This window comes from Pseudochaenichthys georgianus, chromosome 8, assembly GCF_902827115.2.
Source record: "Pseudochaenichthys georgianus chromosome 8, fPseGeo1.2, whole genome shotgun sequence".
Classification (NCBI taxonomy): domain Eukaryota; kingdom Metazoa; phylum Chordata; class Actinopteri; order Perciformes; family Channichthyidae; genus Pseudochaenichthys; species Pseudochaenichthys georgianus.
Window position 1 is genome coordinate 35,208,320 of NC_047510.2, and position 17,562 is coordinate 35,225,881.

General features: G+C 45.0%; 1 protein-coding gene across 1 annotated transcript in view; it reads right to left on the reverse strand.

The window, feature by feature from the left end:
• Window positions 1-17,257, reverse strand: part of wizb (WIZ zinc finger b) — a 44,310-nt gene extending 27,053 nt beyond the window's left edge. The window contains 10 exon segments of the mRNA XM_034089002.2: window positions 1,184-1,714; window positions 2,602-2,736; window positions 6,775-7,194; window positions 7,927-8,343; window positions 9,307-10,659; window positions 10,768-10,916; window positions 12,298-12,373; window positions 13,265-13,430; window positions 15,074-15,231; window positions 16,729-17,257. Of these exon segments, the coding sequence (XP_033944893.2) occupies window positions 1,184-1,714; window positions 2,602-2,736; window positions 6,775-7,194; window positions 7,927-8,343; window positions 9,307-10,659; window positions 10,768-10,916; window positions 12,298-12,373; window positions 13,265-13,430; window positions 15,074-15,163 (3,337 nt within the window). The 5' untranslated portion in view covers window positions 15,164-15,231; window positions 16,729-17,257.
• Between the last annotated feature and the right edge of the window lie 305 nt (window positions 17,258-17,562).

Sequence of the window (17,562 nt, forward strand, 5' to 3'; positions counted from 1 at the left end):
TTGTCGGCAGACCACGCCGGCCTCAGAGTTCAACTTGGGCCTGCGACCAGTTTTACTGTATTTTGTTTTGAAAATCCACAGCGGAGCTTTGCGTCGTGCTACATGCGGGGTACTTTGCATATCTCTCAGTAGCCAACGATCTGTGAGTCTGTTGGCTCGGACATAAACCCCGTAATAAATGTAGTCTACATTTCATAAGGGGTGTAAAACCTGAGAGCATTTTAAATCGCTAAATGCTTATATAATCTGTAGTTGTGTTTTTGATTTAATGTGTGAACGCGGCGATATAGAGAAGGTTAAGCTGTCATTATTAGGCTGTAATCTGTTATAAACTGTTTGAGTGGTGAGCAGGCCTATTGTTTCTGGGTAAGTGTGGAGTCAGGTCCGTGAGTGTCTTTTTATTGGTTAAGTGTCCTTGGTATGAAGAAGTTTGAGAAACACTGCGCTAGTGGATTGCGCTAGGGCCTTGTTGCGGGGAAATTATACAGATGGCTAGTCCGCCCCTGAAAAACGTCTATGCACACGTTATTATTAATAATCTTTTTTTTAATTATTTTCCATGTTTACTTTGTAATCAGCCCCACTTTGGGAACGCCTGAGTTAGATAATGCTGTCTGTTGCCTCAGGAAGATTTTGAAATGTGTAAAATCACCAAGAAGAATCTAATTGGGAAACCATGATAAGATTCATTCTTTAAATGCTAAGGAAAAATTGTTCAATGCTTCCTTTCTTATGTACTTTAGCACAAGGGACACTGGACCACCCTTCACCGAGAAAACGCCGTCCGAAATGTTCCATTGTTTTCTATGAATACATGAAACCCTTCTCCTCCGGACGTGTGATCCTGTTTTGTACACAAACCCTAACATGAATGGAACTGCACAGAGTGTGTCACTGTCCTCAATGTGTTATAAATAAAGTTGATTTGAAAAAACAAACATCCGTAGCCTCGTTTGAGGGCAGTGGGATTCTCTTTGCACCACAATTGTCTTTTTCTAAGTCCTTAAGAATTCTCCTTCGCATCTTTTCTTGACCTCATAACATTTTCCTTCGAGGTCAAGGACACGTGGTTAAGAGAAGACATTTCTTTGTACAATTTGACCGCAGAAAACAAAACCTCATCATCATCATCATCATCATCATCATCATCATCATCATCATCATCATCATCAGAGAAACTCACTGAGGTTGAGCGGAGCGTCATTCTCCTGCGGCGCCCAGATGGGTTTGTTGGAGAGGTTGGCGGTGAAGCCTTTCATTCCGCCGGCCTTGCGTTCGGGGGACCGTAAGGGGGAAGACACCGGCAGCAGAGAGGAGATGGGGGCTTTCCTCACCACCGAGGAGGGGGATCCAGAGCGAAGAGGAACCGGAGAAGAGACCGGAGAGGAGGAGGAAGAGCAGGGCCGCGCTGCTTTCGCTACTTTGGCCAGGAGGGAGAGAGGGAGGGGCTTCTCGTCTGAGTCCATGTCTCCTAACGCCTCATCGTCCCGGGGATCAGAAGGAGAGGGGGTCTTGGCGGAGAGGGGCTCCGGGAGAGAGGAGATTTCCTCTTGGCCGCCCGCGTGCTTGGAGATCTGGCGGAGGATGTCGACGGACGCCCCCCGGCTCTCGGAGGCGCTGAGGCCCAGCCGGCGCAGGTGAGAGCGGGCGTGGATGGAGAGACCGCGCCTCGTGGCAAACTGAGATCCACACACCTCACACTTCAAGGAGCGGACTGCAGGGGCAAAGGAGGCAAACATGTTCAGACACTAAGAGTCAACATACCATAATAATACATTCGCCAACAACATTGTCTCTGACCCTAACCACGTCGTGGACGGTGAATATGAATTGTTGCCATTAAGTCGGAAGTGCAGGATCCAACAACTTCATAAGGTTAGGTGTTGTAGGTGGTGCCAAACAGACACAATGTGTGTACGTGTGTGTGTGTGTGTGTGTGTGTGTGTGTGTGTGTGTGTGTGTGTGTGTGTGTGTGTGTGTGTGTGTGTGTGTGTGTGTGTCAGGCAGCGCATAAAAACATTTATGATATATCGATCGGTGCATCTGGAGGTGAGACATTATTAATTAGGCTGCACACTTAATTGAAACTGTATTGAAATGGCAATATGGACTGGTGCAATGTCAAAATCCAAAAAGCGTAATATTTGCTTATCAAATCCTTTATATTAAGTATTCTGAATCGGCGTCAGGATAAATCCCAGGATTAGAATCGGAGGGGTGTACGCATCATTTATACATTTCAACTGATCCAGTTGACATTCTGCAAAGCAACAGCAGATGTCCCAGGTTCCTTCAGAGGCCACCGAAACCCCACAGGAAACGTCACCTCACTTACACTTCCTGTCCACATCCTCACCCACTCTGCGGGAACACTTGCCAAATGAGTTTCTAAATACACGTGTCTGCCTGTGAGGATTCCCCCGGGGAGCCCCCCCCCCTGATGCAGTGCCTCCGAACTCCTCGACGCCGACCCGAGGTCCCTTTTTACAATTCCCCCCCCTGACAGCTACGATAAGGCTCGAGCTGCAGCGGATCCAATCCCCTGTCCACGCGGCGGGGGTCAGCGTGCGAGGGGAAGACGTACTTTAGTTCCCGCCTCACCCTTTGAGTCTGCATCCTCCCCAGGAGAGAGGCTTCCCGAGTCCAGGCTGCGCTGCCTTGTTTCCCCGGAGCTCAGACCCTCCGGAGTGGGAAGCTGGAGCTGCTCCTCATCCTCAGCTGCTTCCTCATCCTCACCTATAACACCACAAACTGTGCTTTAATATGAAGAGTAGAACATATGGCCGAGAGCTCTGTGAAGTCTCGCCGTGGATATAAATCACAGGAACCGGTATTTATTCAGACTGGCTTTTAATGTGTGAATTATGTTGTGTTGCTGTTTTCATATTTCTATTTTATTTCCTTTTTATCACCGCTGTTGAAGTGTCTTTGAGCACCTGGAAAGGCGCTTAGAAATCAAATGTATTATTACTGTAGTGTACGACATTTCATTTGACATGTATTCTATCTTTGCTGTACATGTGTCTTACTGCTGCACCTCACTTATATGTCTCCTTTCCTTTATGTCAAGTCTGTGGCATTGTTGGAGGAGCCTAGGAACTGAGCCGTAGCTATCGTGCATACAACAATAAGGAAAACTATCAACACATCTGGTCAATTATAGTATTTAAAGTATTTGTGTGGAGAATCTTAGTTCAACAGATTTAATAATCAAATGCGAGTGAACAAAACGTGAAAACGCCTCAGAAATGTTGAAGTCGAAGACAGCCCCGGTGTAGAAACGCCACGTTAACTATGGGCCAGATGAGTGATAATGCTGCGGCCCTGCGTCCTGGGTCCTCTATCCTGAGTCCTGATCTGAGTCCTGGATCCTCTATCCTGGATCCTGAGTCCTGAGTCCTCTATCCTGAGTCCTGATCTGAGTCCTGATCTGAGTCCTGAGTCCTGATCTGAGTCCTGATCTGAGTCGTGGACTTCGAGTCGTGGCTGAACCTGTCTCTGTGGTCCTGCCTGACTCTCGTCATGCTGCCTCCCTGATGGCTCCCACAGGATTACTGACATCCTCGTGGATTCATCTTCTCATTACAGACGCATGCATTTCCAAACAGTCGGTCTTATGCTGTGAAATGTATTATCTCTTCGATTTGCACACGGCATCTATTGCACGTCTGTCCGTCCTGGAGAGGGATCCCTCCTCTGCTGCTCTCCCTGAGGTTTCTCCCATGTTCCTTTAAACTGTGGGTTTTCTCTGGAAGTTTTCCCTTGTACGATGTGAGGGTCTGAGGACAGAGGGTCTAAGGACAGAGGGTCTAAGGACAGAGGGTCTAAGGACAGAGAGTGTCGTATTGTCATACTGATATCAAATGTAACATTCGTGATATTGGGCTGTATAAATAAACATTGATTTATTGAATCAATCCTCTTAAAATAAAGTGCTGTTTTTCACATGACTTATTGTGGAGGGACTCCATTTTACAGATGTATGAATTAAATCTGCTAATCAATTAGTCAACAAAGGAAAAAGAGCCTTCTGTAGAAATGCCATGAGAATACTACATTTCAATAAAGTTATGTTTTACATGACTTTCTTGTGGAAATACTCATGTTGATCAAATCAGATAATCAATTAGTCGACCAAAGATAATTGTCAAATAAGAATATCTTCAGTCGAGTTCAGCTCCTGTGTAGAAATGCCATGCAATGTAATAAGAAAGAATAAACCATCTAAATGTCAAGTTATGTTTTGATTTCTGGATCTATCAACTGATTAATAAGTCGACCAAATAATGTGTCAAAAGACAAATAATATCTTTACAATATCTGAGATTTCATTTTGTCTGCACCAAATATAAATCAGCTGTTCAAAGCGTGAAAATACATCTTTGAGGATGAATAAAAGACGCCGGCTGAGGGCAGAAATATCCTGTAATGTATCCCTCCTTAATATAACAGAGTATAAAAACATCTTCTGTCTGATGCCCATGGAAATAAATCAGCTCCTGTCACACACACACACACACACACACACACACACACACACACACACACACACACACACACACACACACACACACACACACACACACACACACACACACACACACACACACACACACACACCACCACACACACACACACACACACACACACACACAAAGTAAAGCTGCACTACTGTATGAAACAAACATGGCAGTCTCTCCGGTTCCCCGCAGTCAGGCATTCCTGGAACAAAAGTGCCATTTTCTGCGACAAATCGGTAAATCAAAAGCGACGTGGAGACAGACAATGCTCTCTGTCTGGTGGGCGGATCTGCGCGTGTCACTTCTTCTAAAAGATGTGACACCTCGCGCAGCGTTATAACACCATCTATTATAACGGAGACAATGCGTAACCAGACGGGTATTTATATCTAAAGAACGCAACTAAACTTGACTTTGTATCCGTTCAGGCAGAGTGACACCTCGCGAAGTAAAAGTGATACTTCCATTATACTCCGGATAAGTTGTAATAGGATTACCCGGGGATCAGTGCACAAAGTTAGCACGTTTGGGGAAATCTCACTCTTAGTTTACCATTTGAAAATATGCACAAATGATTGCACATGAAAGCACAGCGCGTCCTCTATAAAAAAAAAACCAAAGCACAGTAAAAATGGCGAGGATTGGGCAACTGTGGGCAATTTATAGAGATCCTGCAGCAGCGAAAAATACTGGACGTCATCCCAGACACACACACACACACACACACACACACACATAAAACACAGATCACAAAGAGCCGAAATCACACATGAAACACACACACTGACCCGCTTTATGAGCTTTGAACGTGCAACATTGTTCACCACATAGCCTACTCTCACATGATGAATACTTTTTTAATGGCTGTTGTCTGACTACATTTTTACAGAATAAAAGATGCGCGGGGAGATTACGCACGGAAATGCGCGGTACTCACCCGTCCGCAGTGCATCGGACTCAGCCGAAAACCAGACAGTTTTCTCCGCTATTGTTTGGGTCTACGGGGAGGTGGAGGCAGCCATTTTGCCCCCATATGCACCGCTAAGCTAAGGCGTGACCAATCGAGTGGAGGCGGAGGTTGGGTAAATGCACCGAGTGCCACATAACCACCGGGCATCAGGGACTCTCTCTCTCTCTCTCACACACACACACACACACACACACACACACACACACACACACACACACACACACACACACACACACACACACACACACACACACACACACACACACACACACACACACACACACACACACACACACACACACACACAGACGGATTTTCTGCACAGACACCATCCTGATTCTCTTCACTCACTGTAGCCTGTGGCGGTGTCACCCAGGTCAGACAGTGTTTTTTCAGTAAACAGCTTACAAAGGCACTTAAAAACAGCAGCAGCAGCATCTAAACTCACATTTCCACCGCTTTATGCATAGTTACAGGCAACATTTCTGTGTTTATAGAACATTTGTGACACGTTTAATAACTAAAAAGCTGCTAAAACTAGTCGAATTATCGATTAGTTGAGACATAACAGTCGCCGAGAAATATTTTTGATAACCGTTAGAGTAATTATTCATGCCCAATGGCAGACAATGATGTTTTCAGCATCTCCATTATGGTTATTTACTGTTTTATTATCATATTTAAGTAATCATGTTTGGTTGACTGACAAAGCATTTAAAGACGTCACCTTTGAGAAACTCTGATGGACATAATAATAATAATGCATTTTATTTATGGGCGCCTTTCAAAGCTCTCAAGGACACCTTACAGAGCATAATTAAAGAAGAGCACACAGTAATACAAGACTTTAAAAATACTTAAAAAAACAGACTTAAAAACAACAATCAGTTTAGCAGAGATTAAGAAATGGAATACGCCAGTTTAAAAAGGTGTGTTTTCAGGCTGGATTTGAAGGTTGGGAGTGAGTCCATATTGCGGATGTCTACATCCGACATGTTACATTAATTAGACTTTCCTAACAATTAAAAATGTATTGGTTCTCATAGTAAAATCACCACAGCCTAAAACACATACAGGGTGGACAGGGAGGGGGGGACAGGTGTGTACACGAGCAAACCAGCTGTGTAATGCTCAGTGAGTATGCCAATCTGAACAGGTGAGTTTTGAGGCAATAAGTTATTAAACAATTAACCGATTCATCTAAAAAGTAATCATCAGATTAACCCACTGATTAGCGACAACGACAAACCACTAAGTAAGGGACATTAGTACTTTTAAGCTCACCTTCGCTCTCTTCTTCCCCGTCCTCCTTCTTGCATCGTTGAGGAGATCCTGAAGGCAGTGAATCTCTCAGCGTCCTTTCACTCTCCGTCTCCTCCTCCAGCTTCACCATTACGATCCCCTCCCCTAGTCCCCTCTCCTCCTCTTCATCTCCTTCCTCTTCCTCCTCCTCCTCCTCTTCCTCCTCCTCCTCCTGTGACGAGCCGGAGCTCCGAGGGGGATCGGTGGGGATTACAAGATCGGGCCTGCTGAGGAACAGCTCCCTCAGGATGTGGATGGGAGAGATGGTGACGTCCCAGTTAGTGATGCCGAAGTCTCGGAGGTGAGCCCGGGCGTGGCTGGAGAGGCCGGCCCGGGTGTCGAACCCCGCGCTGCAGAACTCACAGTGCATCACGCTGAAGGTGCTCGGGTCAAAGTTGGCAACTGTGGAGAGGACAGGCCAAACAAGAGGAGGTTCAGTGCCGGTCTCCCCACCCATAGGGCTCGAACCAGTTGAACCAGAGACATGGGCTTGATTGGTATACCCACGTTGGTGTGTATGTTGGAGATCCAATTGAGTTCGCCATGCAATTTCAAACCGACCGTCATAGTCCTCAGAGGATAAATAGGTTTGACTTGTGTGCCACTAGCCGGCTGATAACTGATTTAAATGATACCTTAGGTAGGTCAGAATAAGCCTGCTACAAACTAGTGGTTTGTTCATCTATCAACAAGCTCCATCGCCGAACAAGGGAATAAGAGAAGAGGACAGATAACATACATGCTTAAACCTAAAAAGGTTGTTTGTTTTGTGTTCAAAGCTCTACGTGTTTTTCCGTTTTCAATTTCCTCGAACTTGAAATCTATATCTACACCGTAGTAAGTGCAGTTTGGCGCATCTAACACGTTAGAATATTAGCATAGTAGTAGCATTAGCATAGTAACGCTGATAACATTTGAAATGGCGGCATTTGACATTTGGGATTCTTGGTATACTGTCTCGACTTGTAATGACTTTGATGACCCCTTAACTATTTGTCTAGAGCTTTGGTTTAGGACTAAATACCTAGCAATCTTGCAAGCCCTTCAGATGTATGTCGTGACCTTTCTTTGTCTCGTCTGCTTTACGTGCAACATCAACACATCCTAAAGAAACGACCCCGACGAGCTGCTGACCTTTCTTCTTCTTCTTCTGATAGGAGAACTTCTTCTCAATGGCGTTGACCTCCTCGGGGGAAATGAAGTGGCGGACATTGTAGCTGACGCCCACTCTGTTCAGGTGGCCCCTCACGTGATTGGCCAGCCCGATGCCGTTATGAAACCGATCGGGGCAGTAGGGGCATTTCCTCTCCACGCTCCTGAGCGCCTCCGAGTCCTCATCCGAGAAGCCCTCTGACAGGAAGCGCCGAACACTTTCTTCGTCGATGTCTTCGTCGTCGTCGTCGCTGTCAATTTCTGCCGGAGCAGCGGGAACCCGGTGGCTTCTCCTCAAACATAAAAGCTTTCCATCTTTCTCCACTTCCAGGTCATCTTCTTCCTTCACGCACTTCTTCAGAGGCAGGGGTCGTGAAGCGTTCTGTGCTGAGCAGTCCTCTGGAAAGGGAAAGACAGATTCTGATATTCCAGGATATTTCTGCTGTATCACAATTTGGGTTTTATCTTATTACTTAAGACGAATAACTATTAGCTTCTTGTTTGTGCCTTAATGTTAAAACCTTTTGATAATTCCACTTGTGATTTTACATAATGTTTAATAATGTAAGTTGTTTTGATTTTCCTTTTGAATGATTGTTTACTGTCAACATTTGTTTCTGTATACTTTTGTTGTTATTTATTTATGTATAATTTTTTTTTTTTATTGTGGCTTTTGTTAAATGTATTCCATAATGTGTTGTTATTCTTTGGGAAGGTTATACATGTGTGTAATGTCTTGCTCTGTATGTTCTGGTTTATTAGAACAGACTTATTAGAGCGCTTGACTGGTGTTGTCCAAATGCTAAAAGCCCATACTCATCTGGTTGTGAGCATGGCAACACTTGGTAAAAGGTGACTTAGCATTAGAGCAGGGGTGTCAAACTCAAGGCCCGGGGGCCAAATCCGGCCCGCGACTTCACTTCACCACAAGAGCTTGCAAAGAATATAATATGTTTATAATACGGTTACATGGCGATTTACAGAAGCACGTTGCCCATAAACTACATGTCCCACAATGCATCTCAAATTTGACTTTTTTTTCTCAGAATTGACTTTTTTTTCAAAATGTCTTTTTAAATCATTTTGTGGCATTCTCACTGAAGAGACTTGCAATTGTTTGCCCTAGACTTCTGCTTTCAGACGTAGTTAAATATGAAGTTATTACCCTATCCGATAATAATCCAATGCAAAGGCAATAATATAATACATTAGTTTATATATATATTAAATATTTATGTATTTTTATATAGTCTTAAAGTTACAACCGGCCCTTTGAGTGCAACCATAATGCAAATGTGGCCCGTGATGAAATTGAGTTTGACACCCCTGCATTAGAGCCTTTAGTCTGACATCGAGCCTCACCCGTGTTGGCTTGTGCTCTGGTGTGCCGTGTCCCTCCAATAAGTGATTTAGCGTCTTGTCGATAACTCTCATCGCCCAGCTCTGTGCTCTGATCTTCGTCCTGCTCTTCTTCACTCCCGATCAGTGTGTCGTCGCCCAGAACCTTGATCCAAGATTTCCCTCGTTTGCTGTATCTGTTCCCGACGCGCTTCAAAAGCATCCTGCTCGGAGACGAGTTTGGCATCGTGCTGTCCTCGGAGGCAGAGACCACCTCCTGGCTTTCTCCTCGACTTACATCGAGCAACCCAGACCCAGAGAGGAGGTCCGAATCCAGGCTGGGTTTTGAAGGTCTAGTCTTATCAGCTTGCGGCCCACAAACAGAGGCCTGTCCTGGGTGAACAAGCGTCTGGTGTTCCCTCATGACAGTCTGACTGGAGGTCAGGAAGGCACAATGACCGCAGGCCAGGGAAGAGGACGGGGAAGCAGCCAGGAGAGCGGCTGCCTTCTTCCTGGTGTGGGTCTTGGCGTGATTCGCCAGCGCTTGGGGGGTTCTTGTGCTGAAGTTACACGTGGGGCAGATGAAGCGGCGTCGCCCCTGAGCTCGAGGAACCGTACGAGTCGCTGAGTCCGCCTGTGGTGTTGAAACCGGCGCAACTATTTCAGGGTCTGACATTTGCCCTGGAACCTCGGCCGGGCTTGCGTCTCGCGTCACAGCTGAGCTCACGCGCTTCCCCGTCTTACCCTCGAGAATCTCTCCCGCCTTCCCATTTTCGTTCAGTTTCTCAATCTCCCCCACGATCTTCAGACGGGACTCCCGGTGCCTCCTATGATGGTCGGACAGCGCGATCCGATTGGCCAGGTTCCAGCCGCACTCGGTACACCGGAAACGTCCGTCCGTCCCCAAACACCCACTCTCGCAGTGCTCCACGATGTGCTCCTGCAGGTGGATTTGCTTTTTGAAGTAAATGCTACATTCCACACAGGTGAAGATATCTTTACAGCCCTTGTCTTCTTTCTGTTCTCCCTCTGCTGCCTCCTCAAAGTCCAACACCCCTCCCGCTTGACTCGGCTCTCCAGGACTGGTCTCAGGCAGTGTGCGTTTCAAAGTGCCGAGTCCAGAGAAGGGCCTGAGCAGCACCCTCTTCTTCCTGCACCGCTGAATGAATGTGCACTGAGCCCAGGTGGCGGGGGGGGGACTCTCGGGGTCAGAGTCTCCTGGGAAGGTGTACACATCTCTCTCGGGCTCCTTGGTTTCCGTTCCCTCGGGCCTCTTCTCTGCCTCGCTGTTATCCGCCTCCTCTTCCATTTGGCAACCTTCCTTTGGCTTCACTTTGGAGAGAAGCAGCTCCTCGGATGCATTCCGCACTTCGCTGTCTGTGGAGAGAGAAACAGAGCGACTATGAATGGAAGGAGCCCTTAGGATACAAAGAAAATAGATATCAAGTGTGCAGGCATATTAGGTGTCTTCCATATGGCGCTCACAGTCTGTTTGGCTGGGCTGGGATGCGTTTGGCTCGTCTGCCTTTGTGCTCGCGTTGTTGTCGCCGTGCCCCTCCACAGGGGGAGATGAGTCAGGCTCGGTATGCGAGTGCTGCACTTCTCCAGCTTCTCGGTCATCTTCGCCGTCAAGTCTGGACAGCAGTAGAAAGGAGACACATTGGTGGAGACGTCTGACAAGTGGAAGAAGCATCTCCGCTTCAAACAAGTCACAAGTGCACAAGCTATTATTGTGTTGGTTTGAAGACCAGGCGCTTTCATGCTGAGTCTTTGTAGATTTAGGGATAGTTCGGATCATTTGATGTTTGGTTGATGAGGTGCTTCTAAATAGCAAGTATGTTACCTACGATAGTTTAGAGAATCAGACACGAGCTACAGCATGGGAGCAATGAACCGCAAATAATCAATATCAGTTACGCTATATTTAGAGTATTTGATCAGCCAATCAAATGGAGAACTGGAAGTGTACTGATATATATGCAAAGACAACAGACTCCAATGAACACAACACAGGGGTTGTTTGTGTGTTGTTGTGTGACTGCTGGATCCATACTAACCCAGGAACAGATAACAAACTAATTGAATGAGGTGGCGTTAGACCAGCAACTCCTGTGTTACGCAAAGTCGTGTTTTTTTCGGTTCTGTATACCGAACTACAGAAGTCATCCATTAGCTCGGCGTGGACGTGGTACAGTGCCAAGACAGTACTGGTTTTAGGACTGCACTCATTCACTGACTATAAATCTCATCCATACAACCCCACACAGTATGAACTATCACTTTACATATTTCCCCCAACGCTGACAGCACGGAGAAGGCCGTGGAACGGTGTGGAGGGCTTGAAGTTGGGAAATCAAAAGGTCTGGATACAAGCAGTTCAAATAGAAGTAGACATTTTGGAAGCAACACTTCATTCACTTGCTTAGCAACGGGTAAAAGGGGTTTCGCACCATGACCTCAAGTGACCTCAAGTGACCTATATCCAAACAATATCCTACTTTGACATTGTGTTAGCTGGGACACTTTGTGCGTCATGCCCCTTCATGGTGTCAGACGTCTGCCGGTTTGTTCTTTAATGGTCTTTAATGTGTATATTTTAGATCTGTGTCATCCAGCACCAGACACTTTGTACGCTGCTATGGGCAGTCTTGCACTTATATATTGATTGTTGTGCTTTTATTTATGTCTTCATGTGTGGACATGTATAAAGGTGTCGTGTATATATAGGTATGTACATATTTTTATATATATTTGTATTTTTTTTATTCAGGATTGTGGGAAACGGCATTTCGATCTCTCTGTCTGTACACTCAAACTGAAAGACTGACTTTGACTTTTGATTTTCTATTTTGAAATGTTCATATTTGTTGATTTGATACTCTGATTTTCAAATGATGTGTAATGCCTTGTTTTAAAATGCTGCAGAGTTGGAATCAATAAAGTATATCTTATCTTCTGAAACGACTCGCTGCCCTTCCTCCTCCTCCTCCTCCTCCTCCTCCTCCTCCTCCTCACCTGAGTCCAGCAGAAGGAGATCCCGGGCTGTGAGCAGCCAGCCCGTGAGGGTTAGAGAAGTGCTGGAGCTCCTCCTCTGACACACACCACACACACACCACAGACACACCACACACACACCACAGACACACCACAGATCAACAGGAGAAGTGAGAGACGGCTGACTACATGCAGACTGAATCACATTCAAAAACAATAAGAGACGCCAGGCGTGGGAGAAGAACCCACATGTTGTACTTGTAGTAAAAGGAGCATATTGTGGTGTGAATATACAGGTTACAGGTTTCAGGAAAAAGCCCTGAATGCTAAATACAAAAATAGGATATTTGCTCCAAAATGAAATTGAGTAATCTGCAATATGCAAAGCAAACACTTGTTTGCAATTGTACGGTGCTATACTCACTTTTATGTAAAAAATACATATTTAATAAGGTCGCAATACTTAATGATATGCTATTTATGTCACTTAGTTTTACTTAAATTGCTGCTACTCATTTTTCAGCCATGGTTGTTTGACTTTATTTTAATTGTATTACTAATGTGTGCTTTCCTTTTTTACCTGCTTTGCTGTAACTTTGTAAATGTCCCCGCTTTGCGACTAATAAAGGAATTCTGATTCTGAAAATGTAATTAAGTAAAAATATAAAGTAGCATAAAGACTAAATACTCAAGTACCTCAAATGTGTATATAAGTACAGAGCTTGATTACATGTTCTTAGTTACATTACACTAAGGTACATTGTATATTAACTAGATTCAGCACTATAGGTTTTTAATAGATATTGATCAATGTGTATATAGACTACTCTGCACTATTTCTATTATATTCTATTTGATTTACTTGCACTATTATCTGTTATATTGTGTTGCTCTGTTGGAGGAGCCTGTGACCTCAGATGTGCATTGTCATAACTACACTGTAGCTTTGATCACATGACAATAAAAGCCTTGAAACTTGAGGTGTTACCATCGAGGGTTTCTCTCTCAGAGTCGGAGTCCCAGCTGAGGGAGGAGGGGAAGGCTGAGGGTCTCCTCTGGGAGATCCTCCCCGCCTCCGGGCCCTCATCTCCAGCCTGGGCCCTCGAGCATTTGGCCGACATCAGGTCGTCTCTCACATGTGGAGAACATGAGGACTAGATAAAACATACAAGTGGTATTGTCAGATATATAAAGGAGAGGTTTCATTGGCAAGTGAATCATATCTATAAATGTCACGTCAATGCAATCTCCAGAAATAAAAAGCTAATGTTGGGCTATAAAGGAACTACAGCACGGTCACATGACTTCACGTCACCACCGCTAAGCTAAAGGCAGCTAATGTTGGGCTATAAAGAACTACAGCACGGTACATGACTTCACGTCCCACTAAGCTAAGGGCTAATGTTGGGCTATAAAGGAACTACAGCACGGTCACATGACTTCACGTCACCACCGCTAAGCTAAAGGCGGCTAATGTTGGGCTATAAAGGAACTACAGCACGGTCACAGGAATTCACGTCACCACCGCTAAGCTAAAGGTGGGCTATAAAGAACTACAGCACGGTCACATGACTTCACGTCACCACCGCTAAGCTAAAGGCGGCTAATGTTGGGCTATAAAGGAACTACAGCACGGTCACATGACTTCACGTCACCACCGCTAAGCTAAAGGCGGCTAATGTTGGGCTATAAAGGAACTACAGCACGGTCACATGACTTCACGTCACCACCGCTAAGCTAAAGGCTGGCTAATGTTGGGCTATAAAGGAACTACAGCACGGTCACATGACTTCACGTCACCACCGCTAAGCTAAAGGTGGCTAATGTTGGGCTATAGGAACTACAGCACGGTCACATGACTTCACGTCACCACCGCTAAGCTAAAGGCGGCTAATGTTGGGCTATAAAGGAACTACAGCACGGTCACATGACTTCACGTCACCACCGCTAAGCTAAAGGTGGCTAATGTTGGGCTATAAAGGAACTACAGCACGGTCACATGACTTCACGTCACCACCGCTAAGCTAAAGGCGGCTAAAGTTGGGCTATAAAGGAACTACAGCACGGTCACATGACTTCACGTCACCACCGCTAAGCTAAAGGCGGCTAAAGTTAGGCTCTAAAGGAACTACAGCACGGTCACATGACTTCACGTCACCACCGCTAAGCTAAAGGTGGCTAATGTTGGGCTATAAAGGAACTACAGCACGGTCACATGACTTCACCTCACCACCGCTAAGCTAAAGGCGGCTAAAGTTAGGCTATAAAGGAACTACAGCACGGTCACATGACTTCACGTCACCACCGCTAAGCTAAAGGAGGCTAATGTTGGGTGTGATGACATTTAGTCGTCTCATTTAGACACTTAGAAGCTTCAGAAATTCACCAGTATATAAATATATATATATATATACACTGACATAGTTTAATGTCATGGCCCCAAACTCCAGTGTTTCCCATACATTGATTTATTTGTGGCGGGCCGCAAATAAATCAAATTCTGTGGGAAACACTGAACTCTTCCTCTTTTGTTAACCACATCCATACCACTGGCTTCTAACCAAAAACACATCCAGCAAAACAATGACTTTGAGGTTAGGGAACCAGGAAGTGCTCAAATGCTAACTCCTTTCACCACTCTTTAATACTTGTCGAACAGCGAGAGGAGTTGAGTGGTTGGATGCAGATTTGTATATTTTGTATCGGTATGTTTGTGCCATGTTGTAAAGATGTATAGTTGAACAAGTGTCAGACGATGTTAATGACAGCCATGATGATGAGTTTTATGTTTGAATACCTGTAAGGTGCAGTTGAGGGAGGTGGGGGGGGTTTGTGCTGAGTTGGAGGCTGGGGGCCCATAGCTGGTCCCTGGGGTCTCCGGCTCCATGGTCCCCCCAGAGAACAGTATGGAGTCCCACTGGAGACCAGAACTCCTACATTGTGCAGCCTCCTCTTCTGAAACGTAAACGCTCTCACAGATTTAGAGTTTCACATCTCGCCATAATATGACTTTATCTCGAGCCAGACCTGAGACAAACATTAGATGACTTGCAACTCGAATTGGACTTAGATATTTGACTTGAAAAATACTTGATAACTTCCTACAATCCCAAAGAATAAAAGTAAGTCAATCAACATGTGTGACACTTTCTTAATCAACCGATACTGCCTCGATTTGTAAGATTAAGATGAACTTTTATTAATCCCTCGTGGGGAAATTGTTTCTCTGCATTTGACCCATCCTAGTGTTAGGAGCAGTGTGCTGCCATTTTGAACAGCGCCCGGGGAGCAGTGTGGGGAACGGTGCCTTGCTCAGGGACACCTCGGTAGCACTTGGTCTTGCCGGGACTTGAACTGGTGACCTTCCAGTTGCCAAGCCAAGCTATCATCGCCACCACCGCCCCCACGTATTGTATTGGTTGATTAAGAAAGTAGTATGTTACTTAGTGCCTGTCGTGCATTTGTCTCACATGACTTGGACTATAGTCGGACTTGAGGGAAAAAAGGAATGACTTTAGAAAGACTTTCCACTTGAGTTGTAGTTTAACGTTTAACACACGTGACTCCCTTTGGACTTTAGCCTTGGGATTGAAAAGTATTTATATCTTTATCTCCAAGAAAGTCAACGCTTAATTGATCAAAGTTGATAAAAAAAACTAAAACATGAAGAACTGATATTATGTGACTGAGGGCCAGCTGGAAAAAATATATATAGTTCCACCTGACTTTAGAAAGACTTCTCAACTCGGGCTTCAACATAAATATCTCTCAACGTATGTTATTTAAAAATGTCACTTTAACGCTATTTATTACCGTCACGTAATCAATTGAAGTCCATACACTCTTTTTGAACAGGGACTGATCAACTAGCAGAGAACCATGAAGAACTAACATGCTGAATATGAAAGCAAAATAATTGTGGTCTTGTACAAAACAAAACAATGTAGTGGCCACCAAAAAACAGACTGTAAGAAGGAACACACAACCCAGAACTACAGACAGACGCTTTGGGACTTGTTTGGGTCTTGAAACTCAACGTTGTTGGACTTATGACTCACAGAACACTGACTTTATCCCACCTCTGCTACTTAGTGCATGTTTTAATAACACCCGGCCATTGTAAGCAGGAATCAGGGAACATATCAGACCATAAAGAGTGAGGGGTTTAGTAGTGTTTCCACCTCATGTCTGCCCATAAAGACAGAACCAGGTCGGACTAATGGTTACATAAATAAGTGGCCTTTCCTCCCGGGCCCATGTCCTCTCCTGCTGCCCCTCTGACAGCCAGGGAAATACCCGGGAACAGGAAGCTGTCCCACGGGTTTGGCCTCTGGATCCTCAGAGGACTAATCGATCCATGCTGTCAGGTGACTAAAGCAACAATGCACACAACGCCTTCTTAAACCCCCAGACCGCCCATGAGCTGCAGATTTTTTTAATGCAAATACTCACTGCAATCGGCCTGGTTTGCGGCTCGCAGAGGGAGGCAGCTCTAAGCACCGCGCGGCATAGTTTCAGGCCGGGAGCTGGAGCTTGTTTACAGCCGGGGACGATGCTCTCCGCCCGGCTCTGAATGCCGGAACTTGCCCCCTGTGGTCGGAGCTCAGGGTTTCGCAGGGATCCCTGGAAGATGCCAGGCGGAGGACTCCATGTTAGTTGGCTGCAGGCACGCTGCGTACGTAACGTGGTGACGAGAAGAAGAAACAGAAGAAGAAGAGAGGAAACACCGGAGACAAGTTTAATAAGTTTTACTTCATAGCTTTTATTCCTATTATCGTACGGTGACGCAGTTTGCATGGTGGCTTTCTGATTTAACGCGTTTTTACATCGTGGTGACACTTTTATTCTGCAGGAGATACACACTTCATACTCTTCACATGTCACACTGGGGAGGTTTAATGATGGAAGATGTTATTTTATAGACACAGGTGAAGTATAAATGGCTAATTGTGGTGATTTAGTTTAACTGTATAGTAGTTAATTGGTCCTTATTTATATCACTGTTTATAACATGTTTATAATCATGTTAGATGTGTCTCTATTTATGTTTAAAGGACAGCTGGATTAAGTTTGTCATAAGTTTGTGTATAAATATTCCTAAATGTTGGAAATCAATAAAAGCCGTACTGCTGGTTATAACCGGTTATAACACGGTCATATGGCGCCCTCTACTGGCATCGGGTGGAACTGTATGTTGTTTTTTATGAATACTAATTTATACTAATAATACCAATTAGTTATTATATCTTATACATTTATTAACTGTACAAGCATTTTCTTCACAAT